Source organism: Sinohyriopsis cumingii, chromosome 4 (genome assembly GCF_028554795.1).
Source record: "Sinohyriopsis cumingii isolate HCF-2022 chromosome 4, ASM2855479v2, whole genome shotgun sequence".
Lineage (NCBI taxonomy): Eukaryota > Metazoa > Mollusca > Bivalvia > Unionida > Unionidae > Sinohyriopsis > Sinohyriopsis cumingii.
The window spans coordinates 117,144,708-117,171,113 of NC_142964.1; the positions used below are offsets into that span (position 1 = coordinate 117,144,708).

General features: G+C 34.8%; 1 protein-coding gene across 2 annotated transcripts in view; it reads right to left on the reverse strand.

Annotated features, from left to right (window-relative positions):
• The window catches only part of LOC149801961 (organic cation transporter protein-like), a 74,938-nt gene that overhangs the window by 26,746 nt on the left and 21,786 nt on the right, over nucleotides 1–26,406 (reverse strand). For both annotated transcript variants that reach the window (XM_089956359.1, XM_089956360.1), the window contains exons 2-5: nucleotides 11,640–12,332; nucleotides 8,300–8,531; nucleotides 3,304–3,493; nucleotides 728–860 (exon numbers count right to left, since the gene is read on the reverse strand). In XM_089956359.1, the coding sequence (XP_089812485.1) occupies nucleotides 728–860; nucleotides 3,304–3,493; nucleotides 8,300–8,531; nucleotides 11,640–12,011 (927 nt within the window). In that variant the 5' untranslated portion in view covers nucleotides 12,012–12,332. The remainder of the gene's footprint in view (nucleotides 1–727; nucleotides 861–3,303; nucleotides 3,494–8,299; nucleotides 8,532–11,639; nucleotides 12,333–26,406) is intronic.

Sequence of the window (26,406 nt, forward strand, 5' to 3'; positions counted from 1 at the left end):
TGTATAACTATACTAGCAGGGCCAACAAGGGGGTGGGGGCAAACAGGGATATATCCCTAGGGCCTGGGCTGAACAACACTTTCTAATTTTATTAAAGAAAAATTTGTTTGAACAAGAACTAGGAGAGGCCCTGGTGTTTCTTACCCTTGGGCCCATGATCGCTCTCTACGGCCCTGTATACTAGTACATTCGTATTACTATATTAGTACATTAGTATTACTTTATTAGTACATTCATATAACTATATTAGTACATTTGTATTACTATATTAGTACGTTTGTATAACTATATTAGTATATTTGTATAACTATATGAGTACTTTCATTTGTGTAAAAAGTTGCAATTTAACTTATTTTAGGACAGTGACAATAAAACTGCAGGATGAAGTGAGATTGTGGTGAAAAGCACAAGTCAACTACATCCCAAGTCAAATTATTTGATTCTCAAAGATCACTCAAGACTTGAGTTTTCAAACTAAACAAAAGCAAAAAATATAGGACACAAAATTATGTCAGTTACATCATGAGTAGAACTGTTTATCACATATCACACCGAAATCCTGTCACATACATGGTTGTTAGAAACACTGACAAGATGGCTTAATAAACATTCAGTCTGAGTCTGAGTCATTCTGGCTCTTGCAATCATACTGAGGTATTATTTGGCCTACACAAATCATACCAGTGAGAACTGACAGTAAATGTGTAAAGAAAAAACTGAAGATTACCTCAGCAAATTGCCTGAGTTTTGAGAAATCTGGGATTGGTTTCTTGTTGTATTTAGCCATGGCAGTAAGTATCTTTACAGCTTTCTTTATTCTCCCCCGACTTAAAAGCCATCGTGGACTTTCTGGAACAAACCTATATCAAAAGAACTAAATTTTAAGTATTCCATGAATAAAACAAGTCAATGCATGAAAAGAATTTGTAAACAATGTTTTACAAATAAATTTTGATTAGAATTCTGCATAATGTTATGCCTATAAACAATGGCCATTACATGACAGACCTCTGCCCTCACGTGACACTTCTGCCATCACAAAATAGACTTTTGTCCTCATATGACATACTTTTACCCTCATATGACATACTTCTGCCCTCGCATACAGACTTCTGCCCTCAAATGACAGACCTTTGCCCTCATATGACATACTTCTGCCCTCACATACAGACTTCTGCCCTCATATGACACACATCTCCTTCACATGATAGAATTTTTCCCTCATATAACTCTTGTAAATAGTACAATGTAATGCTCAAAATCACATTCACTCAAAGTCTCATCAATATAAAGCATCATCGCAAATTTGGTCCTGGTATCTGGTGGCAGTGTGACTGATTTTCTTTTTTAAAATATGATCACTTTCTTGGCATAAAAAGGATAGGTCATTTATACAACTGACATTATCCCCTGAATCTCTCCCAGTCCTTGGGGAGAAGACAAACATTCATAACTTTACAGCCCCACCCTTACCATATATACACTAACTTGGTATTTCAACTTATGTTAATCCATGCAGTTAGCATGGATTTCTGAGTCTGTTATTACAATACCCCACCACCACACCTTGTGCCTGAAATAGTAACTTGGAAATAAGTGAGATATCCACCCCAAGGGAGCTGCAGTGGTTCACTGGTCAAGGTACTGGACTTGTGACCAGAAGGATCAGATTCAATACATTCTACTGACAGTAAGACAAAAATACTATACTATTTTATAGTTGAAATTTACTGCCTTAAAAAAGAAAACATTAATTTTTTTTAAAAAAAGGTATTTTTATGCATTCTATCCCTTCATTACAGAAACAAGTGGGAACCAGTCTCATGGGAACTGGAAATGTTATAGCATAATGACTGGTGAAATGATGCATGGCTGAGTGACCAGAGTAAGAAGGCTAACATGTACTTAACAAACTGTTAATTGATTACGCTACTGTTATAACATGATGAGTTTATGGCCAAATGTAGATGGTTTTATTAGGTGTTACAAGTAATAAAGGGATCAAAGGTGGGCCAAGTAGGCTTTTGAGTCTGAATAGAAACTGGCTGATCTTTGGCGGAGTTGAGATGAAAAGAAGCGACCAACCCATTAATTATTTTGGCAGAAACACCAAAGAATTTTGACTTTTTATTTTGTTTAACTGTTATTGTGTTGTTCAAAATGTTTTAGAGGAATATTTCAGGGTAGCCCATATATTTTTTAAAGCTCAAGTCATGTCAAAATACTGTTTCAAGAGCTTTCTCCCAATGATAAAAGAACCCTGGCTAAGAAATATGAGGTTCAGGAATACATCTTGAGTCAAACTCAGGAACATTCTCCTTGGGGTGAACTTGTCTGAGAGATATACTGGAGAGCAGTCAGCAGCCTTGAAAAAAAGTCACAGAAAAAGTGGAGTTTTAACTTCTCTGTGGGCTAAATGTGGTTGTTTAGTCCATGCCACATTCTGATGCTGGTATGGAAAGGACATAATTCCATTTCTCACAAATTAAAGTGATTCAAGGGGAAATCTGGACCAGAAAACTAGTACTGGCAGACTATTAAGTGTGAAACTTAAAAATCACAATGAATGACATTAGTGGTCACCACCAAGTGATCATGTGAAGGAATATAAAAATGAATGTGGATTTTATTTTGTTTAAATAATCTTTGCAGTGAAATATGATATATACAACCCTTTCTCATTTATTTAACTGACAACACACCAACTCATAGTAGCTAATCATTATTGTACCATTATCCATAAGACACTGATTCATGTTCAAAAATTGATGTTTTATTATAGTATGAAGGGAATACATACTATGGCCAAACAAATGCACTTGTTTTCTTCAATTCTTTCAAAACATTTTAAAGTTATGTCCATAAAAATCTACTGGTTTAGAAGCCAATTTACTCATAATTTTTTTTATAGATCTATTGGTTTGATGTCCTGGTTCTGTCACAAGCATGAGATTTCATTTACCAGGTCTGGTGAAAATCTGATCAGAAATATGGACTCTAGAGCTCTCACATACAAGATTACCTTGTTAATAAAAGATGATGTCACTCACAATTAAATTCATCCAAGATCTTGATATAAGCTTACATACCAAATACGATAAAAATTTATTAAGAAAAATACGGCCTCCGAGTGCTCAAAATTTCAGCTTATCATATGCGGATCACAACATGAATAGGTGCTTCATACAAAATGTACCTAATGTATTGGAATCCACGACTGTTGGTGCATCATACAAAGGGCAGATGTACACCAAGGGACTTTAGAAAGAGGGATACCAGTCAACAAACTGTAGTAAAACTTACCACCAGGAGAGAAGAATAAATGCACTTGCTGTAGAGGTTCCTATCACAAGGTACTGCCAGTCTCTGATAAGGTATCCCCACAAGGACATGAACATCAGACCTACAGCCCACAATCCAATACACCCACAGAAGGTCCTCCATTCTGGTGTCACAAGCTCCAGGGGAAGGACAAAGTTGACCACCAGTACACCTACAATATAAAACAGAAATGTACTGCACAAAAATTATACTATCATGTTTCAGAGAAGTTACAATCTTATTGATTTTTTAAAGTGACATGTTTACAACCTGAAAGTTTTGCCAAGATATCCCATTTTGCATTTGTATTACACCTCTCCCTCGATAACTCGTGCACAACGGGGTCCATAAATATAGACCACACTATAAGCAAGGCGTGAGTTACCGAGGGACCTCCAAAAACTGAACAAAAATGGCTTTGACATCAAGAATACTGGGGGGGGGGGGGAGCAGCATTAGGGAACTGGGCTGCTTATTGACTGAATCCTCATTTTACAATCATGTCCATAATAATATTTAATAATGTGCTTTTTGCTATTTAAGTTGTTTGTTATTCTGTTTAAATAAACATTTATTTTTAAAATGTCCAACATATTAAAGATTGTTCCAACTGGCTTCAACATCCATCATGTGTATGTGAAAAAATCTGTGTATTACATCACTGCTTTTTGTTTTCTTGACGAGTCTGGTTCCCTTAATGGTGTTTAATAGCATCTTGCCAAATCGGGAGTCCACAGAGCAGGGAACTAGACTAACTATTGATACACCACCAAACAAGATTTCTTTTTATCAAAAAACACACAAACATTTATTTAGTGAGACAATCATCTACATTGAAACTCAAATTTTGTATTGCTCAATTACATCCTTCAGGATATCTCTAAGTGCCAGTTCAAGAATTATCTGAAACTCGCTTGCCCACAATGGTCAGTATCTGTGAAATCAAGCTCTTTATTTTATGAAGTATTCATTTCTTTGTCTGCCTTGTTATCTTTGATCAGTTATGAAAGAGTCGGTTAATTTAAGGTAGTTTATGTTACATACACAATAACTTTTATAAGTGTTCAATTAATCAAATGAAGTGAGATCACCCAACATACGACAGGAGCTGCTAGATTTTAAGTTTGTAGGATTTTCATGCCTTTTAACTTTTCTTTTACTCCATCTCCTTTACTTGATTCAAAAGACATAATTAATGTGATAATACAAAGTAGGTCAGCTTTTAATTCAGTGCAACAATACAACAAATACTTCCAGAAGTCAGTTATCAAAACATGGTCAGCACTTAATTAGGTTCTCAGAGAAATACTCGCAGACATAGCTGTTACGCTAGATTGACGCATTTTACATTTAAGTACAAGAGGACACATTGCATTTATGACGATTACATTTAAATGGAACTAAAAGATAGAACTAGAACACAAATTTCAACTGATAACAACATTATTTAATTTGTATTTATTTATTAAAGTACTGCCTCCACTCAGATTGAGTGACATTTTTATTGATCAAAATTTCCTTACATATCATTAATTACGGTGTACTAGGAATGTCTTTTGGAAAGGAAATGTAAAAAATTGTATGACCTATTTTTAAATTTGATATTTCATAGTGTTGATTAAAACTTCCAGGTACTATCTACAGTTTTCGACGATAAAATGAGCAATACATCAAAATTTCTGTTACCAATTTTGATTGCCATTTTCTTCAAGTTCAACAAATAGGGATCAATTTTTGGGGTATTTTCTGGTTTAAAAAATGGGATCCACACCTGACCCCACATTATAAGCAGGTTTGCGAGTTATCAGGGTGCGAGTTATTGAGGGAGTGGTGTATTGGGGAAAAAATATTATTTTGATGATGAAGATTTAAAATGTTATGCTTGTGAAAATCACAAAAGTGATTATGGAAAAAGCCAGAGTTTGTATGTTACAACAGATAATATTCTTTAAGAAAACTTAGCAATGGTTTGTAGTTAAGAAAACTTATCATTGGTTTGTATTCAAGAAAACTTGGCAAATAATCATTCCTTCTTAAAAACTTAAGATAATACTGGATGCCAGATTGAATAAATGTAATAATTGACTTCATCATTGAAATCTGATTTATACACAAGTGTAATCTTAACTTCTTTCCACTTTTCTGAAAATGAGTATTTTATACAAAGATTACAAATGTAATACATCCAGAAATGAATAATGCTCCAGTTTATAGTAGGCTGTCAGTGACTGTGGATTTTGTGACGTCAATTTTGAAGATATTGGGACTATTTAACTCAATTCATCCATGGTATTTCAAGCAAAATATTTTCAAAATTTTTTTCTATTCACAAGTCATACCATATTTTATGATGAAAAGAAATGGCTCTTTAACACTTTTAGTAACAAAGAAATCATTAAATTCATGAGCAATATCTTGGTTTCTCTTGACAAATGTACCATCTTTTCTCAGCAAGAAAATGTTCTTAAAACTTTAATTAATGGAATTACCATTCCCTGTTCCAATATCACTGAAAACTTTCCTCATTTCCTGGTTGTTGTTAGATGGGTCAGTAGGTTACTGAAGCTATTTTTAGGATGAATGCATCAGTCTAACTTGATTCCTCATTTTTCTTGTACTGATCAACAACACCAACTAAATCCATCACATAGCTGTCTTAGGGGGTAATCCAGTTTGATAATCATCTTCGAAACCTTTGACAATGAAAACCTTGCTATTTTTCGTACAGGCTTGGTTGATCTGGTTTGTTGGTTTTAATGGCCCTTTTAACACAGTATTGGCTATATCATGCACAGGAAATTGGAGCCAAGTTTCCTTCCTCAAGGACACTGAATATTTTCAGGAGATTTTAAGCCACATACTTTCAACATCATTTCCATGATGAGCAAGGTACTTGACTTCCGACACTAACAACAGTGCTGCTGCTATGTGATATAAAGACCATAACTTGTGTAATTGCTTTCCTTCATAAATAAAGCTTAAGAGAATGAGGTATCAAACATGTGATACAAATTATCTCAATGCTGACATACTGCAACATAATATAATACAAATGATGCTGCTATATTTGGCAAATGCACATAGTTAAAAAAAGGGAAATTAAATAAAACAAATGCTAGGAATCTACAAGTACTTTGCCTCCAATAAGATATTCTTAAAAACTGAATTCATGGACGATAAATGAAATATCAATATGCATTTCCAAAGTCCCTTCTAGAGGCTAACAAGGAATTGGTGGAACAATTGTTTCACCTACCAAAGTTTTTGCACAAAATTTTAGCAGCCTTTATATGTTGCTAATAGCTGTTGCTGCTGGGCAAGAAATACCCATGTCTCCTTTACTGCTATAACAAGCAAGACAACAAACGAGCCCTGATGTTAAAAAAGCAACACATCAATTAAAAAGCATTGCTTTTCTTCAAAAAATAAACTAGTCCTTGATTCATGGTTACAAAAATCATAACAACTGTGCGAAAGAGAGTTAAGTTATACATGTTACACAGTGAAATTCATCAATGATAAGTGGTTCTTCATTGGTCAGATAGCTTAGCACTACAGGCCTGGCATCTTCAGTGTCCGGCAATTTTAGCACTGCAGTTCTGACATGTTCATGGTCTGACAAGCTAATTCTGCACAGCTAGCTTACATAAAAGTTAATTTGCTCAAAATATGTACTTTGAGTACATATTTTGAGGACAAAGAGGACAACATGTTTAACTCATTAAAAAAATTTCAGGGAAGTAAAAATTAAACTCAGGATCCAAAGGCTAACAGGCTGTCTCGTTTCAAAACAAAGGTATAATGTAATAATCTGACTGCAGTTTATTACCAATCAACATGCAAAATCTCAGCAGTTTTAACTCAAGGCAACTAAGAAGCATAATTCTGGTAAATGAAGTTGCTAAATGCTGAAAACTGAACATTAGAAGGGCTCATCACTATAGTCAGGAAGACCTGCTGGGGGGAAAAAGAGTTCTAAGCTGTTGTGGAATGATGGAAATCAGGCTCTTTCATGGTCTCAGCATTATAAAGCTCCAAACAAAATTTATTTGAAATCCAACAAACCTTAGTAAAGTTATGCTGCAAAATGTCAGAAAATGGGTAATAAGGGGGAATTATTCCTGTAAAGGGACCATAATTAAAATGGGTAATAAGGGGGGAATTATTCCCGTAAAGGGACCATAATTGCTGTAAATGATGGAAATCAAACTCATTCAAGATCTCATTAATATAAAGCTGCACACCAAAGTTGCTTGAAATCCACCAAACTCTTTAAACGTTTTGCTGTGGAAACAAAATCTCGGTAGAGCGTCATACAGGGGGTATAACTCACGTAAATGTTGTAGAACCCTGGAGATCAAACTCACTCAAGTTCTCATCAATACAGAGCTGCTTGCTAAATTTAGCTCTAGTCTTTCAATCCTTGGAGGGGCCCAGAGTTGCCGAGTGGATAAAGTGCTCTCCGTTATGGATCACTGCCATCTCACCTCTGTCTGCATGGGTTCGAGTGTTGGATTCGGCCAATGTTGGTATGTGAGAAAGCTTGCCAGTAGCTTCTCGTGGGTTGGTGGTTCTTTCCGGGGTTTTCCCTGGTTCTTCCTCCACCATTAATACTGGCCGCCATGTATAGTCTATCGTGTGCTGAAAAATGGCATTAAACTCCACAACAACAACAATCAATCAATCCTCGGAAAATTTAAAGTGCTGAAACAAAAGTTGTGGATATGCAATCAAGAGCCACAACTTTTCTAAATGATTACAGAGAATACTGTAAATCAAATTTTGCCACCAAGATAACACTGCATAAGAAATCTACAAATCAAAAGAAACTTCTCAGTAAAGTTATCTTGTGGAAACAAATTGTTAAAGGACAGACATATGAAGAAATAGATTTGTACCCTCACAATGATTTGCTAAAAGCTGATGGTAGGCATGTGGAACTTGTGTATTTGTCAACTGTGAAGATGCTAATGATTACCTCCAAGGAGTCCACCTATGATAAATCTAAGTACTGCATATGTGTACCAGTCGCCTGCAAAAGCACTGCAGAACCAAATAATGACCAACATGGCATGCTCAATGAAGAGGATGTGACGTCGACCAAACAGGTCTGCTAGCTGGCCTGTCAGGAGAGCTCCGAGAAGAACTCCGCCCATCTGGATGGATGTTATCAACTCTGTTACATAAGCATTCCCACAAACAAGGGACCACTGCAGAAGAACACAATCAGAGCTGCTTTCAAATAATAAATATAAAGCAAAAGTCAGTTGCTAATAACTCATGAAGATGAATAAATTTCTACTTTAACATAATGTTCCTTTTTTTTAAAAAAAATCTGTACTAAATTCATGTTTATTGTACCAGGATGCTACTGTGTAACATAACATGCTGTCAAGAGAGAGAAGTTATCTGGACAGTTCTCATACAAATTAAGCAATCTGCAAAAGAGGACAACATGTTTAACTAGTATCAATAAATTGTTCATGCACCCTTAACTAATTTGTATCAAATGTCGGCATTAGAATCTATTTATTACTTTCAATTTGACTGGAGTCTGAATGTGAAATCTGTTCTTAAGAAACATGGAACATATTCATAATTTTACATTACAATTTTGTATGTAATGTAGCAAAATAAGCACTGCAAGCAACAGTGGTTTTTTTATCAATCAATTTTAGTCACTCTCTTAATTTTCGCATATTATTGGCACAATATTTGCAATCACCAATGGGCAAATAAATATGATCTACACTTTTATACTATCTTCTTAGGATGGCCTCAAGGAAGAACACTCTTTGGCTAAGTGTGGCACCCTCTAAAAATAAAGTGATATTATTATTATTATTATTATTACCGTATATACTTGTGTATCTACCAAATAATTTAAAATAATATAAAGGCTGGAAGAAGGGTGGTTTGGCTTATTCATGGGCCAAAGTCTAAACGTGAAAATTTTCAAGATTTTTTTTGTTGACTATGATGATGGCTGTAAATCTTGGGATTTGAAAAAATAATTTTTTTCCGTGTCCTAATACATACATGCAAGTGATAAAATAGACATTCTTGGTGTCCCAACACTTACTAAACTGTTATAAACTATTATGACTGCTTTTGTATGTGCATATTTTCTGATTTCTCCAACATGAAATCAAATAAAGGTAAATAAAGACTTCATAATTCACAGGCCAGCTCAAGTTGACCTGGGAGACAAGACTGTACTATAATGTACAGTACTTACACAGTGCAAATTGTGCCTAGTGTCACTTTAATCCTTGTTTAGTCCCAAACATATTAGATGCAGATTTTGCTTCATTCATTGTTTCAACCAAATCGCATTCTTCCAGATAACACTTCAGCTAGTCGGTAATAGCTGCTTCATTTACGCTGACCCAAGCACTCATGAGTTACTCTTTTTCAATGATATAAGTGATGCTACAAACTGAGGTAATCTTTATGAAAAGGTACACATGTTCAATTATGCAAGGCACAACCAGCATAAATGTTATATGTTCATGAAAGAATGGTAATAATAAAGGCTACAATTCTGAATATAGATCAACCAAGATCATCATCAATCTATTTTACTTTTGTATTTTGGCAGAACAAAATCATAAATTTCCACAAAATGGAAAGCTGGATGTTTCTGTGTCTCCTTTGTTTATATTTGGGAGATCTGTCCTTTGTTTTCCAACAGAACTACAGGCAGGTTAATCATTAAAACCCTGAAACTGACTTGGGTTAAGAAGCAATTCTGACTGGCTACTATACCAGTACTTTGATCTGTAATTACCTTTCACTGTGTAATATTACTGTAGTACGATTACTGTAGTTTTGTAAAACGGGGTGTAAGGTTGCTTACATCAAAGCAAACTACAACTCAGTTTGTATGGTATAAGCATAGTTTTTGAAGCATTATTTCTGAAATGTTATTGTTGTATTTTGGATTTATCATTGAAGTTTAGTGCAGTGGTGCCTATGATTCGAATCCAAGGGATGTACTTTATTTCAGCTTCTGTTCAAACCTACAACATACATGCAGTTAATGAGTTAGGTATTTACAATTTCAAAGCAAAATAAAAACGTAATTACTGAATGATATAAAAATCTAATGGAAAAATGTATAAACAAACAATAATCGAGTCAAATGGGAGAGGTAGTGTTAGAGCAACCTGTGAATGCTCAATTCTTGTCATTATCCAATCAAGTTATACACAAATCTGAATCAGACAAAAACAACAAGAAAATAGAAATTTAAATAAATTTTTTGACTTTTCAAACAAATTTATACCATTTCTAAGTAATAAGCATATATGCCAATCCCGAGAGTTATACAAGTAATTTTTGCTAATGTACGTTTGCCTAAATAAATGCATTTAGAACTAACCGCATGCATTTTGTGATGTCTTGTCAGACATTTGGGTTGGTTTATATGCAGGTCATGCACTTTTTAGTGTTCATTCTTATTCAGTTGGGGAGGTGGGGGGGCGGTGTATACACAAATGGGAATATAAACGAGTATATATGCTAGTATTATATTATTACAGTGTTTTAGTGTGCTTGACACTACCTAAGGGAAAAAACATACTTCCTTGCATGTTATTCTGTGTCAGCATATACAAAGTGAAGTATGGCCATTTTATTCTAAAGAAAGTTATTTCCAAATGGTGCATAACATAAACTGTACCAACAATGAAGGATGCTGAAATAAAGTTATACATAAAACATCAGAAAATATACAATCACGCTTTACACAAACAGAAAAGCCACCCAGAAGCCCATCTCTTTTCACTTGTTGAATGCATCCTTAGAATAACATAGCACTTTAATTTATGAAATGGTGGCTACTTAACACGGGGTACAAACTTTCAGAAATGTCTGTCTGGGTAGGCACTTGCTTTTGTATCATGCACATATTTTTCATCACATAATTTGCTTTACAATAATTCAAAATGTAATTTTTGTCGACTTTACAAATATGATAATGGATACAATCCCATTCATCATACCTGGTTATTCAGATATACTGTATATGTGACGGGCAGAAGAACATGGAAACAACACTGGAATAAATATAATTGTCAAAAACTAAATTATTGTGATGCTTCAAGTGAAGGATATATTAGCAAAGCTTTCTTTTGAAAATTCAATATTGTAGAGAAAATTTATTCACTGAAATTTCTGAACATTATTTTTCACATTATAATCAGCTCATCATGTTTTTTTACCAACAACATGGTCATAATGTGACATCATTTATTTTCAAATACAGTAAACATTGGCAATGTAATGGTTTGTGGGCTTCAACAATAAGTACCTACCTGTGTTACAATAGAGTTCAATCCGTCTTCAGAATGAAATTTGATCCCTGGACATACTGTATTATTCACTGGACAATAGTTTTTTACTGAAGGAACTGTTATAATTGTCTCATTGCCATATACATAATGGTATATCTCATATTCATCCCAGGAGTTAATACTTAATGTTGATAAGTTCCCTGAACTGTCTGTATAATTGACATGAACCTGTGACCAGTCTGGGCAAAACCAGTCCACCTTGGTGTTTAGAAGAATTGGTGTCAACATTGCCCAAGCAAGGGGTGTTTCAAACATGCTGATTAATATGAATGCCCTGCGCTGATATGGCCCAAATGAGCCAATCTGGCGCAAAATATCCTCATACTCGGACATTGTTTTTCGCTATATCAGTAGCTCACGTGAAGATCCAAGTTTTATGCACAGGGTATATACTTGCAGTCCACAAGGTATACACTAGCAGTCCACAGGGTATATACTAGCAGTCCACAGGGTATATACTAGCAGTCCACAGGGTATATACTAGCAGTCCACAGGGTATATACTAGCAGTCCACAAGGTATATACTAGCAGTCCACAAGGTATACACTAGCAGTCCACAGGGTATATACTAGCAGTCCACCATGTGGAAAGTCATGATAGGAGCATTATATCATTTTCAGAGATGGACTCAGACACCTTTGTGTTAGCATGAATCTGTAAGGAAAAAAAAAGAAAACTGAGAGATGACAAATGATACAAATACACAATCAGTGAAAAAAAATATCAAAGAAATGTTGTATAGCCAGTTATAAATGCTGAAATTGTAGATAATTCTGGAACTTGTTGTTCATCCAACCTTATCAGTCTAAACCCTCAACTGATACACTTTTGGTCCTTAAGCAAGCAATTATCCATATAAAATGCATAACATACTGGGAAGGCATAGATCCAGATCTATGTTTACAAACTGCATTGGTACATCAGGGTCTCCACTTTATTTTCTAATATTTCTGAGTGAACCACATAGACCTTAACCAGTTAACGCCTTCTCTGATCATGGCAGATCTGGATAGATCTACACTGTTCAAAGCTGGACATACATTATGTATATATAAATAGAATAACCTATACTAGCAGTTCCACGGCACAAACACGTTTATCATGGACATTTCTGCCCGTTCCTAAAGTTTGCCATTCTAAAAAGGCTAGACTTTTTATGTTTTACACTTAGAAGAGATTGGAGTTTCTGCATTTACCTGTATAATCTAATAGTTAATTTAACTTAAACTGATTCTTTTCATTAAAAACACTGAATAAATCAAGCTGCTGAGCAAACAATTTTTACTTTATCATATTTGTCTAATGGTGAGCCCATTCCCCTTCCCATCCATCCCACTTTGAATCTTTTTAGCACAAATATACTAAGGATCACTATCTAACTGCAAGTACACCAAAAACCTGTTGTCAAATTTATTACATTGACCAACTGGTCCAATTATAGGAAAAAATACTTTAAATGACTTTCTAGAATCAGTACAATTCAATAAGTTTTCATACAGAAGTGATGTGTGGATAAGCCACACCAGATTTATCTGTGTATAACAGCTGGAAAGACGACTGATCAGGATGTCTCACTGCAATACGCTCATGCAGATCAGGGTTTACAGTGTTAAAGTGTTCGCTGCAAAGTATATCTAAAACCAACCACATATTAACGAAACTCAACATGAATTTCTTAAACTGATACATACATGTATTGAACAGTGTCTAAATGTACTGTTACTACAAAATCTCGTGTACTTTGACAAATATTTATTGTAATGTATCAAAATTCGAGAGAGGCCCCCAAGTGGCCAAGTGGTCCAAAGTACTCACTATTACAAATCACTGCCATTTCACTCTGTTTGTGGGTTCGAGTCTTGAGCTCGACTAGCATGGGTATGTTAGAAAGCTTGCCAGTAGCTTCCAATGGGGAAGTTCTTTCCAGGCTTTTCCTGGATTCTTCTTCCACCAGTTGTAGTGGCCGACATGTATAGCCTATCTTGTGCTGAAAAATGTTGTTAAACTCCCCTAGAAAAACCACAACAAAATTTGATTTCTGAAGCTGACGAGTTTTGCGAGGACCAGGTTAGATCTGTCATCAGGTCATGTGACTGCAGAGCTTATATTTTTAAAAAAATGGTAGTCAGATTAATAAGACCACTGTCAATGGCATAAATACTGTATTCAGATTAATGAGACTAATGTCAACTGTGTAAATATGGAAGTCATATTAATGAAACAACATTCAACTGCATAAATATGGCAGCCAAATAAATGAAATGACAGCCAAAACCATGAATATGGTAGTCAAAATAATGAGACCAGCCAATAACATAAATATGATCGATTAATAAGACCAGCCAATAACATAAATACAATAGATTTATGAGACCAGCCAATAACATAAATATGATAGATTAATGAGACCAGCCAATAACATAAATATGATAGATTAATGAGACCAGCCAATAACATAAATATGATAGATTAATGAGACCAGCCAATAACATAAATATGATAGATGAATAAGACTAGAATCAATAGCATATACACCACTCCCTTGATAACTCGCGCCCTGATAACTCGCGAACCCACTTATAACGCAGGTCAGGTGTGGATCCCATTTTTTAAACCAGAAAATACCAAACATCTGATCCCTATTTGCTAAACTTGAAGAAAATCACTATCAAAATTGGTAACGGAAAATCTGATAAAGAGTTTGTTTTATCATCTAAAATGGTAGATAGGACCTGGAAATTGTAATCAACATTAGGAAATATCAAATTTAAAATGAAGTCATAAAATATTATACATTTTCTTTCCAAATAAATACCAATTAAATAATTTGTTATCAGTTGAACTTTGTGTTCTAGTAGTTTTTTTAGTTCCTTTTAAGTGTAATCATCATAAATGCAACATGTCTTCTTGTAATTAAATGTAAAATGTGTCAATCTACTGTAATAGCTATGTCCACAAGCATTTCTCTGAGAACCTAAGTAACAGCCAACAGTGTTTTGATACATGGAATCAGGTCACAATTAGTACTTCCTGTTCAGTACCCACAAATGTAGTTCTAGTCTATTTTTAGAACATTTTTTCCTCTCTCATTTTGGTGGTGATAGAATTTGGTAGGGATTTAAAGGTACTTGTTTATTCTTGAGAATATGAGCTCAGGGTGTGGTTTTATGTGTGTATTTTGGCGACAGTGCACAGTGAGTAATAAGGCCTTGGTGATGATCGAGAAGTGAAATCTGTGTTCAGTTTACATGCTGTTCTGTTGACAGTCCAGCCTCTCAAAAAATGCAGGTCAACCTTTGACAAGAACTTCACCATGAAGTCATCTTTGAAGGTATTTTAGATTAACATATGATTTGTATTGATTGTCACACAGTGGAAAGTTCAGTATTGAGAAACAAATGTAGAGAACATATAGTAAAATTAATTGTGTTCTATGTCTATATGACTAGCGGAAGCATTTGTTGTATTGTTGCACTAAACAAAAAGCTGGCTTCCTTTTCTGTTATCAAATTTATTACGTCTTTTGAATCAAATAAAGGAGATGGAATAAATAAAAAATTTAAAAGGCATACAATTCCTACATGCTTAAGAACCAGTGGCAAAGGTCATATGTCGGGTAACTCATTTTAGTTCATCAATTGAACACTTATAAATGTTATTGTGTATGTAATCTAATTAAACTAACTTAAATTAACCAATCATAGCAAGGCCACCAAGCGAAATGAGTACTTCATAAAATAAAGAGCTTTGTTTCACAGATACGGACCATTGTGGGGAAAATGAGTTTCAGAGGATTCTTGAATTCACACATGGAGATATCCTCAAGGATGATAAGAAGTTTCAAAGTTACTTGGAATGAAATCACAGCTTCAATATTTAACTAATTAAGCAAATAAAAAAGTGACTTTCAATGTACATAATTGTCTCACGACATGTAGAGTGTTTTTGTTGATAAAAAGCAATCTTGTTTGTTAGTGTATCAACAGTTAGTCTGGTTCTGTGATTTGTAGACTCCTTGTTTCACAAAATATTCTAAACACCACTCTGGGTACCAGACTAGTCAACAACACAAAAAGTCATGATGTAATACACTAATGTTTTCGTATACCCCTGCTGGTTGTTGAAATCAGTTTTGGAATCATGTTATCGATCATTCACATGTTGGACATTTTGAAAATATATGTAATTTATACAGAATAACAAACAACTTTATCAGAAAAAGCGCTTTACTGACAATTATTCTCGATGCGATTATAAAAGGAAGATCCAGTCTTTAAAATGCACAGCCCCCGCCCAATCCCACAGTTCCCTGGATGTCTAGCGGATTTTTATGAGGTCCCTTTCTCTGAGGATACAAGAAAACAACAAACAATTTCTAAATAAACAAAACAATATATTTCTTCTTTACTACAAAAACTGCAAGTCCACATTTTCAGAGATCAGTTTGCCATTGCACTAGCATCTGATTTTGGATTACAATGTTCAAAGATTTGGCTAATGTCAAATAAAGGGGAGTCAGGTTTAAAAGCCACTATATTCAAATTGTTCACTGTATATTTGTCAAGGAATTGCCACCTGTTCTTCCAGAACGCTGAAAAGTTTCAGCCCAAATTATAATTGATTTCATCCATGACTAAAAAGGGGCACAGAATCATGTCACAGAATGAAATTTCTAAATTTTGTTTTGTTTCATCCCATGTATAAACATAAACCACCTTGGGGTTTAGAAACTAAAAGAAAACAAGAACATGAACCTAAACCTTTAACAGGTTCTTTAAGTACTCACTTGTAAGTTGAGTCAAACTGCAAACAACAAAGATCCTGATCTGCAGTAGCATAATGCACTCCTAACAAAGCTGCAGAGACCCAGATCTGCCAGTGCATTATGCTTAGGAACTTTATGATACATATACTTGCAACTGCATAATATTGTATAGAATTTGTCATTATTTACATGTATCTGCATGATATTATTGAATTTGTCACTGTTTACATGTACTTGCATAACAGTGTAATCAAGTTGTCACTAGTTACATGTACCTGCATGACACTGTACACAAGTTGTCACTATTTTCATACATGTACTTGCATGACAATGTATACAAGTTGTTACTATTTAGATGTATTTGCGTGATACAGTATAAAAGTTGTCATTATTTACATGTACCTTTATGACACTGTGTACAAGCTGTCACTATTTACATGTACTTGCATCACAATGTATACAGTTGTCACTATTTACATGTACTGGCATGACACTGTATACAAGTTGTCACTATTTAGATGTATGTGCATGATACATTATACAAGTTGTCACTATTTACATGTACTGGCATGACACTGTATACTAGTTGTCACTATTTACATGTACTTGCATGACAATGTATACAAGCTGTCACCGTTTAGATGTACCTGCATGACAATGTATACAACTTACAAGCTGTCATTATTTACATGTACAAACATGACACTGTATACAAGTTGTCACTATTTAGATGTACCTGAATGATACATTATACAAGTTGTTACTATTTACGTGTACTGGCATGACACTGTATACAAGTTGTCACTATTTACATTTACTTGCATGACAATGTATACAAGTTGTCACTATTCAGATGTATTTGCATGATATAGAATACAAGTGGTCACTATATACATGTACTTGCATGACACTGTATATTTTGTTGTTGTTGTTGTAGTGTTTAACACCTTTTTTCAGCACACGATAGGCTATACATGGCGGTCAGTATTAATGGTGGAGGAAGAACCCGGGAAAACCCCGGAAAGAACCACCGACCCACGAGAAACTACTGGCAAGCTTTCTCACATACCGACATTGGCTGAATCCAAGACTCGAACACACACAGGCAGAGGTGAGATGGCAGTGATCCGTAACGGAGAGCGCTTTAGACCACTCGGCCACTTGGGGCCTCGACACTGTATACAGGTTGTTACTATTTACATGTACTGGCATGACACTGTATACAAGGTGTCACTATTTACATGTACTTTCATAACACTGTATACAAGCTGTCACTATTTACATGTACTTGCATGACACTGAATCCAAGTTGTCACTATTTACATGTTCTCATCTCACTCTACAGTTATTCATGTTAAACATTGCTATTTATAATCTATGATTCTGTCCCGTGGCTCACATTATTCTAATGTAATTTGTAACATTGTCATGTGGCCTACATTAGTTGAATATACATGTAATTTGTGATTTTGTCCTGTGGCCTACATTAGCTGAAAGTAATTTCTGATTTTTTCCTGTGGCCTACATTAGGTGAATATAATTTGTCATTTCTTCTTATGCCCTACATTACTTGAATATATTTTGTGATTTTGTCCTGTGACCTACATTACTCAAATAAAACTTGTAATTTTGGCCAGTGACCTACATTACTCAATAAAATCTGATATTTCAGCTATGGCTTACATTACAGTACTTGAATATAATTTGTGCTTGTGGCCTATGTTACTTGAATATAGGGGCCCTGAGTGGCCGAGTGGTCTAAAGCGCTCACCGTTACGGATCACTGCCATCTCACCTCTGTCTGTGTGAGTTCGAGTCTCAGTTTCGGCTAACATAGGTACATGAGAAAGCCTGCCAGTAGCTTATCATGGGTCAGTGGTTCTTCCCAGGTTCTTATTCTACTATTTATACTGGCTGCCATGTATAGCTTATCCTGTGCTGAAAAATGGTGTTAAACCCTAGAACAACAACAACAACTTGAATATAATTTGAAATTTGGCCCATGGGATGTAATTAAGATTAACTGCAGGATAAGAATGACATGTATTTTCTAAATTGTGCTGTCCAGACTAAGAAAACAAAATGAAAAATAACCTAAAAACATGTATACAAGCCTGCTTACCCTAATTTTTTTCAGTGTGACCAGATCTCTCAGCTTTTTTCCATCTGGCCTTACATTCCAACAAATTTGGTTTAAATATTTGAATATTAATATATTGGAATAACTGTAAAAAAATTTAATAACTATGCACTTTTACTAGAAATTTTCCTATCCAAATTTTGGGAATGATAAGTGGGAATGATTCAAATCAATGTCAGATTCTTAAATATCAGAAGTAAACTGTATCTTAACATTGACGTTACTGTTTACTTTGCTTGTAACTCCCTGCAGCTTTTGGGGAGACAGAATAATGTATGCCTGCATGTCATAAGGTGATTGTAATGGACATAACAACCAAGATGGCTCAGTGGTATGTGTGCAGGACATGTGATTGAAGCCCAGTTTGACTATAGCAGTGTGTTCTCAGGCAAGGCACCATAAATTCCAACTGCCTCAGCACTAATAACCAGCATGTGCTGCTGTGGCACCAAAGATTTACTAGCACCATCCTTCCTAATTCATTTTTACAGTATAAAGGCTGTAATTCAGATGTCCCATAAACTCCAATACACTGCCAATTTAACATATCATGTACAAAAAAATTCAAACTGATCTGTTCACAAGTTTGATACTAAAACTGCTGATCTGCACTTTTTCTGCACAAATTTCTTTCATGGTAAACCCTACAGAAACATGTACAGCTTGTGCTGTACAAAATGTTACCCAATCTGTGTGCTTTAACTTTATATAAATATAACCTATTGGTATTAAATTTATTATCAACAATTTTGAAATACTTGTCAACAATCTCAGTACCACATACACTGTACATGAAGGTACAAAAATGAGACTGGCATACCAGGTTTTGATACAGGTTATGAAAGGTTAAACAAAAAAATAAAAATAAAATAAATGATGACAGAGGATTAAGTCACAGTAAAAGTTTAATAAAAGGATTGAGAGCATGTGACCCAAGGTGGTTTATCAATGGATGCCAATTGACAAAATACTCAAAAGAATGACGTCTGATTCTCAGAAATACAATTTCTGATATTCTTGAGTTTGGGAGTACATAATCAACCATTCACCTTGTATTTATAGGTTACTGCATTTAAATGGGAAAATATGAACAAGTTTTTCCGATGGAAATACTGCGCAACCTTGGGAGTGCAGTATATCCATCTTACAAAACGAGTTCATATTTTTCCATACAAATGCAGTAACCTTTCTATTATATGCTCATTTTCTTATTCTACATTAAGGCTTAATTATGTAAACAAAAATACACTACACGGAACAAAGTAACTGACTGTATGTCGTATTCCAAATGAAATACACAAGCGCAGATTCATAATAATACAACAACATTATTAATGCACACTTAACACTGCCCAGATAAATTTCAACTTAGTCGCATGCTAGACATACCTGTCAAAAGAAAATGGCATTTTGGTCTATTTAAAATTGAAATTTGGAGTCATATTGTGAATGAATGTGCATTGCAACAACTTTTCCATTTGATCTGGAATTAAAAGATTTTGGTATTTTTGTCATTTCTATGAAATTTCACAATTATGGACTGGATTTATGTGCAAATTCTACATGAAGTGCATTGGATTTCAGTGGTGATGGAGCTGCGTGTTGATATCTGCAAGTGTGTTTCTGTTCTGCCACTGAATATTTGAAATCATAATGTGGGAAAAATATGAAGTCATTCAATTTCAATTATCAAAAAGACGCTATGGAATATGTTTATTTCATTTTGACTGCAGTGAGGAGGATGAAATTGCACTTGGAATATAGTCGAAATTAAAGTACAATTTCGAAATGCGTACTCAAGCTTGAGAACCCATGACATGGCTCATGTAATTTGGATTGGCAGAACTAAGAATGTACATTTTGAGGAATTTCAGGGTGTAAAACTAAGTATATTTTTGGCCATTCTTATTACCAACCAAAGGAGACAGTTTATGCCTTGTAACTTGCATGTTATTTGTAGGTACCCACTGATTTTATGAAATCTGGCGTCTATCAGCAAAATCTGAAACACTATCAAAAAAGTTAATGCGGAATGTAGCAAAGCAGCTGATACATGGCAGTTGAAGAAACATCTGCTTTAGTTCATTCAGAAACAAATTTAATCAGCCAAAATGAAAAGTGTCTGCTACACGAGTGTACATGATTTGTTTACAAAGTAGTTCCTAATACACTATTGGGCACATGAGTGCAATATCGTAAAATATTGCACGATTTTGACGGTAAAGTTAATGGAGAAAAAAAATTAGCATATAATAAATACTATCACAGGACAAATATCCACCAAGTATATACTATCACAGGCCAAATATCCACCTGGTAAATACTGTCACAGGACAAATATCCACCTAGTACATACTATCAAAGGACAAACATACACAGAGCATATACTATTACATAACAAATATCCACCTAATACATACTATATGAGGACAACCATGTACAGTACTGTATCTGATAAATACTATCAGAGGACAACCATACACCTGGTATATATTATCAAAGGATAAATATCCAGCTAGTATATACTATCACAGGACAAACATACACCGAGTATAAACTATCACCAAACAAACATACACAGAGTATATACTTTCATGGGACAAACATATACTGAGTATATACTATCACCAAACAAACATACACAGAGTATATACTATCACAGGACACACATCCACCTATCATATAATATAAGTGGCAGTACATAGGACTAACTATATACTATCATGGCAGTGCAGAGGACTAACTATATACAATCAACGGCAGTGCAAAGGACTAACTATAAACTATCAATGGCAGTGCAAAAGATTAACTACCGTATTTGCCAGACTATAAGTCAAATCAGCAAATATGGTAAACTTTCCATCCTTCATCCTGGCATAAGTTGATGCTGAGTATAAGACAAGGCTAGATCAACACCTCTGATTGTGTTTTTCACTTTGTTCCACACAGCATCGCAATTTTTATCTTACCTGTAACTCAGTAACCTTTCCAGTCAGGATCACTAAATGTAATTAAAAGTACCTAATTTGTTTCACAAGAAGTATTTTAAATGTATTATGTACTTTTAGCTACATGTAATGATGCTGACCCGAAAATTTATTGAGTTACAGATAACATAAAACTCGCGATGCTCTGTAGAATTAAATTATAATAACTTCTGGTTTCATAAATATTAAAAGTAACACTGTATGCTATTTCAAATTACCAGCAACAGGGAAATTGCATCATTAATACTAAAATGCATTTTCCAGGAGTGGGGAGGGGAAGAGAGATACAGACAGAAGGATACATATGTATTTCATCGCATTTTTCTTTTTGCACCTCCTGATCAAAATAAAACATGGTCCAATATATGAGAGAGAGAGAGAGAGAGAGAGAGAGAGAGTTCAGCTCTTCGTGGATTTTTTTGTTCTTTTTTTAAAACTTATTGCCCCCATGTTGCTCAAGCTTTTGTCAAAAGAAAAACCATTAATAAATGGAACAGTAAATGTAAACTATGAAAATACATACCATACCCCTTCAGGGTTTAAATATTCACAATAGTTATATCCATATAGTCTCCATTAGGTTAAATCCCAAGAATGACCATTTTGCATGCTGTCTAATTTTCTTTGGAAGTATAACAACCTCTCCATTCTCAACGATTAAGATTTTGTTTAAAGTGTATGTACTCTTCCCGTACTTAGGCAGCAATTGTTTTTGATCTTTGCTCATGCAAGATGTAGTTTAAATTAGTGTCGGTTCCGTTGGCAAGTTCAAAAATGTCACTGGTCATGAAATTTACAATAGTAATCACCTGACATTTCCTTTAGCTACATGTATATGGTACGGTATTTATAATACCTATGGGTAGCCTCATTTCCCTATTAGTAGCCTCGCTAATCTAATCTGGTCTGCAGAATCTTGACCTCAAACAGGTGTTATCTTGGAATGAATGAATGTCACAGCATATTTAATTAGCATGTAAATACCACTGCAAAACCCTGTGATTCTTTAAATAATGGAAGTGGAAACAAAAATTAGAAGGAATTGCTTAACTAGCAGTATTAATTGATAATAGAATATGGTACTGCACTTGTACACAAGTAAAATCAGTCATCAGGTAAGTGAACAATACAGATTTACAATCGTGAAGACATCTGTCTGTCTCTCAATGCGGCATACGGATTATGTGATCATTAGGTGCAAGAAGAAAACTGTGAAGGAATACGTCTTTGTCATGGTTATTTATCTTCTAACTTGTAAATTCTAACGCACATATATGTAATTAAATTTAAATAATGTATATTACAAACAACATACATTACAAGCGCATGCTGCTTTAGCACAATTACATCTGACCTATGTTAATTTTGAATACTGACGATCATATAATTGTTTAAAATACTAAATATGGGATCCTATTTTTGTTCATACATGATTTCTTCCCCAAAATGAAATACTTTTTAAACATTATTCTTCGTACTCTTAAAGAATTATTTTCCATATGAAAAATATGATAAAGCAATTTGGATGACATAATCCATATATAAGTTGATTCAGAGTATAAGATGAAGCTAAGATTTTCTGGTCAAAAAGTATCGTCTACGGTCTTATAGGCTGGCAAATACAGTATACACTATCACTGGCAGTGCATAGGACTGATTTTATACTATCAACAGTAGTGCATAGGACTAAGTATATACTATCAATGGCAGCGCATATGACTAACCATGTACTATCACTGGCAGTGAGTAGGACTAACTATATACCATCGATGGCACTGCATGACTAACTATATACTATAAATGGCAGCACATATGACTTAATTTATATACTATCACTGGCAGTGCATAGGACTAACTACATACTATCTATGGCACTGCACAAGACGAAGTATATACCATCGCTGGCAGTGCACAGGACTAGTTTACTCCTAGTACATAAGATCACAAGTAAGACAAACGGACTCTTTCCCTTGAATTCACTCTATCATCGCGATTTTGATGATGTGTCAAATTATTAAATTTAATGGAGACAATTCGTGTCCACATCTGTGGCAGCTTGGTTAAATCACAGCAACCCATACACTTACAGCAGTGGAGAAAAAAGTCTAGATTTCTGAGGATCACGAACATGAAGACGTCATATTTCTTTTTAAATGGCTTTTCTTCAAATGAAACAACAATAAAGGGAAGGAACATCTTATACATTGACAACAAGACATACAGATATGAACAAAATAAAAACAGCCAACTGCAAAAACTGTTCATAAAACTCATAATCCATTAGTGATGCCTTTTAAATTGAATTATAATATATTCAGAGAATACAGCATAAGCCTGATCCAACTTAGTCCAACAAATGATGTAGCCATGAGCAAGGTTAAACTGGATAATGTATGTGCCACTTCTCTGTATGGATTGCATTTTCAAAACTCTGCCCATTTGTTATTTTATGTCAACAAATGTCATGAAGAAACCCATTTTACTGATGAGCCTACATGCTGGTACAAAATCATGGCTGCCCAGGCCTCTCACATTACATTACATACAGCTTCTGATAATGTAACTCTCCCATACTATGAAGACACATTCACAAAACATACATTTTATATCATAAAATGCCAAAAATGTACTTGTTTTAGTGATTGGTAGAGATGACGGTCCCAAGAGTGTTACATATACAGAGGTCTTGCTGGGATTTTAAAACTAGGAGTCCTGGACTCCCATTTTGGTAAAATTAGGAGTACCACCAGCAAAAGTTGCAGTCCCCTACCAAGAAACTACGCAAATTAGAAGAACTATTGGTTGCCACCGAGTTTAATTTCTATGTTATTTATAACACCGACATAGCTCTTGTTTGTCCATCAGGGTGAGACTGAATTTTGTCATTCCAAGAAAGGTCCTATCCCAAACACTAAGCAAGACAACACACTTTCTTACACTTAGCTAATGTCCCATCCAAACTTGCCACCCAACTATTGCATCATGTTCAGATGTACTCTTATAATTGCAACATGTACTTAAGGGCCTTTCTGCCACTGAATTCTATCATTGTAAATATCAGCACATTTTCCACCCAGCCACCAGTCAAAGTCTTTGAACTTGCTGCCCAACTATTGCATCATGTTCTTTTGATGTACTCTTATAATGGCCATAAGTACATCAACAGGCATTTCAGCCAATGAATTCTGTCATTGAAAATAACAGCACAGCAAATTGATCAAGACATTTTCCCACTAAGCAGATGGCTGAAGCAGGACTGGCACGTCTATGAATTTCACCGCCCACCTATTACTAGTCCAACAACGTAAGACATCACCTGATTTGTTTTTTTAGTACTAAGACAAAAACAACATGTGCTGTGTCTTACATTGTGGGACTATCCTATTACATGCGCACAGGACTCCCACCGAAGAGATTTCCTGCATTCCAGATAAAAAATTGGTGTCCAAATAAACATTACTACAACCTATGGTCTAATTTAACTATGTTACCTTTGATTTAGACGAAAATTCTGTTACCTCAACAAAATTGTCACTCCCCTGATCACATTTCATTCCACTTGTAACAACTTTTGGAACTCCACGAACAACATGGTCAATTGGCATTATCTGCACGTTTTAATGATGTAAGGTAGTGTCATCTGCTCCAAATATGATGTGTAAAGAATGATTTGAGCCCCACAATAGGTGATTACAGGACTACTCGGCCCATAGCAGAGTTGGCCCATGAATGAACTCGGTCCATAACAAACTTGGCCTACCCAAATCGGCCCTTTATATATGTGGTTAGCCTTATGGTCCATGATTTATATAATAGTAATGTGGATGTACAGTACTGTTCTTTTTTGTTAAACGACCATTTCTTTTTCTTCTTTTTTCTATTTGTACATTTCTTAGACCGCTCCAGTGGTCTAGTGGTTAGAGCATCCGCCTCGGATGCGGGAGGTCGTGGGATCGATCCCTGGCCAAGTCATACCAAAGACTTACAAAAATGGTACTAACAGCTTCCTTGCTTGGCGCTAAGCATTATGAGGTTAGTGTTAGGACTGGTCAGCCTGGTGTCAGGATAATGTGACTGGGTGGGACATCATGCTACATGTCTGCGGCATGACGCCCCATTGCAAGACATCACTATAAACTGTCATACTGCAGACATTGTAGCGATATGACTGTAAAATTGTTAAAGCTACGTTAAAAATCCAAATCACACACACACACACACACACACACATACATGTACTGTAAGTTTCTTTCAACAGTCATTTATTCTGCAATAGAACTATAGTGGGAAAAATCATAATCCCAGATTAATTAAATTATATACTGCATAATCAACATTTGAAACTATCCTTGTCCTCCCGTTGTTAATTTAGTTTTATGATTGCATGTTTGTTCTACTATTTGTAGCTGTAAACATGTTGACATGTGTCAATCTGGTTACAGTTGCAATTCCCATCCAAATAGCCTAAATTTTGTATCAACAGTAAATATTTTCCATTATTCTAGGTTTAAAACGTCTTTATCCTTGTAAGGCCATTATGTAAATTGACTTAAATAGATATTTTTTTTTTAAACAAGACATTTTGTATCTTTGCTTGTGTTTTTGCCCTGTCTTATTCCATCTCTCAATATAAAGCGTAATTAAATGTTTAATTATGGGATAGTACTATTTTTAAGAAATCCCTAAAATATAATAAAAATGAAATTTATAAACAGTAAAAGACACAAATCATTATGATGAAATAATGAGAAGACGTTAAATTTTCTTAACATGATACAAACAATTTACTAAATAACCAGGAAAATTTATTGCAAAGATGTTACATATTTAACATTA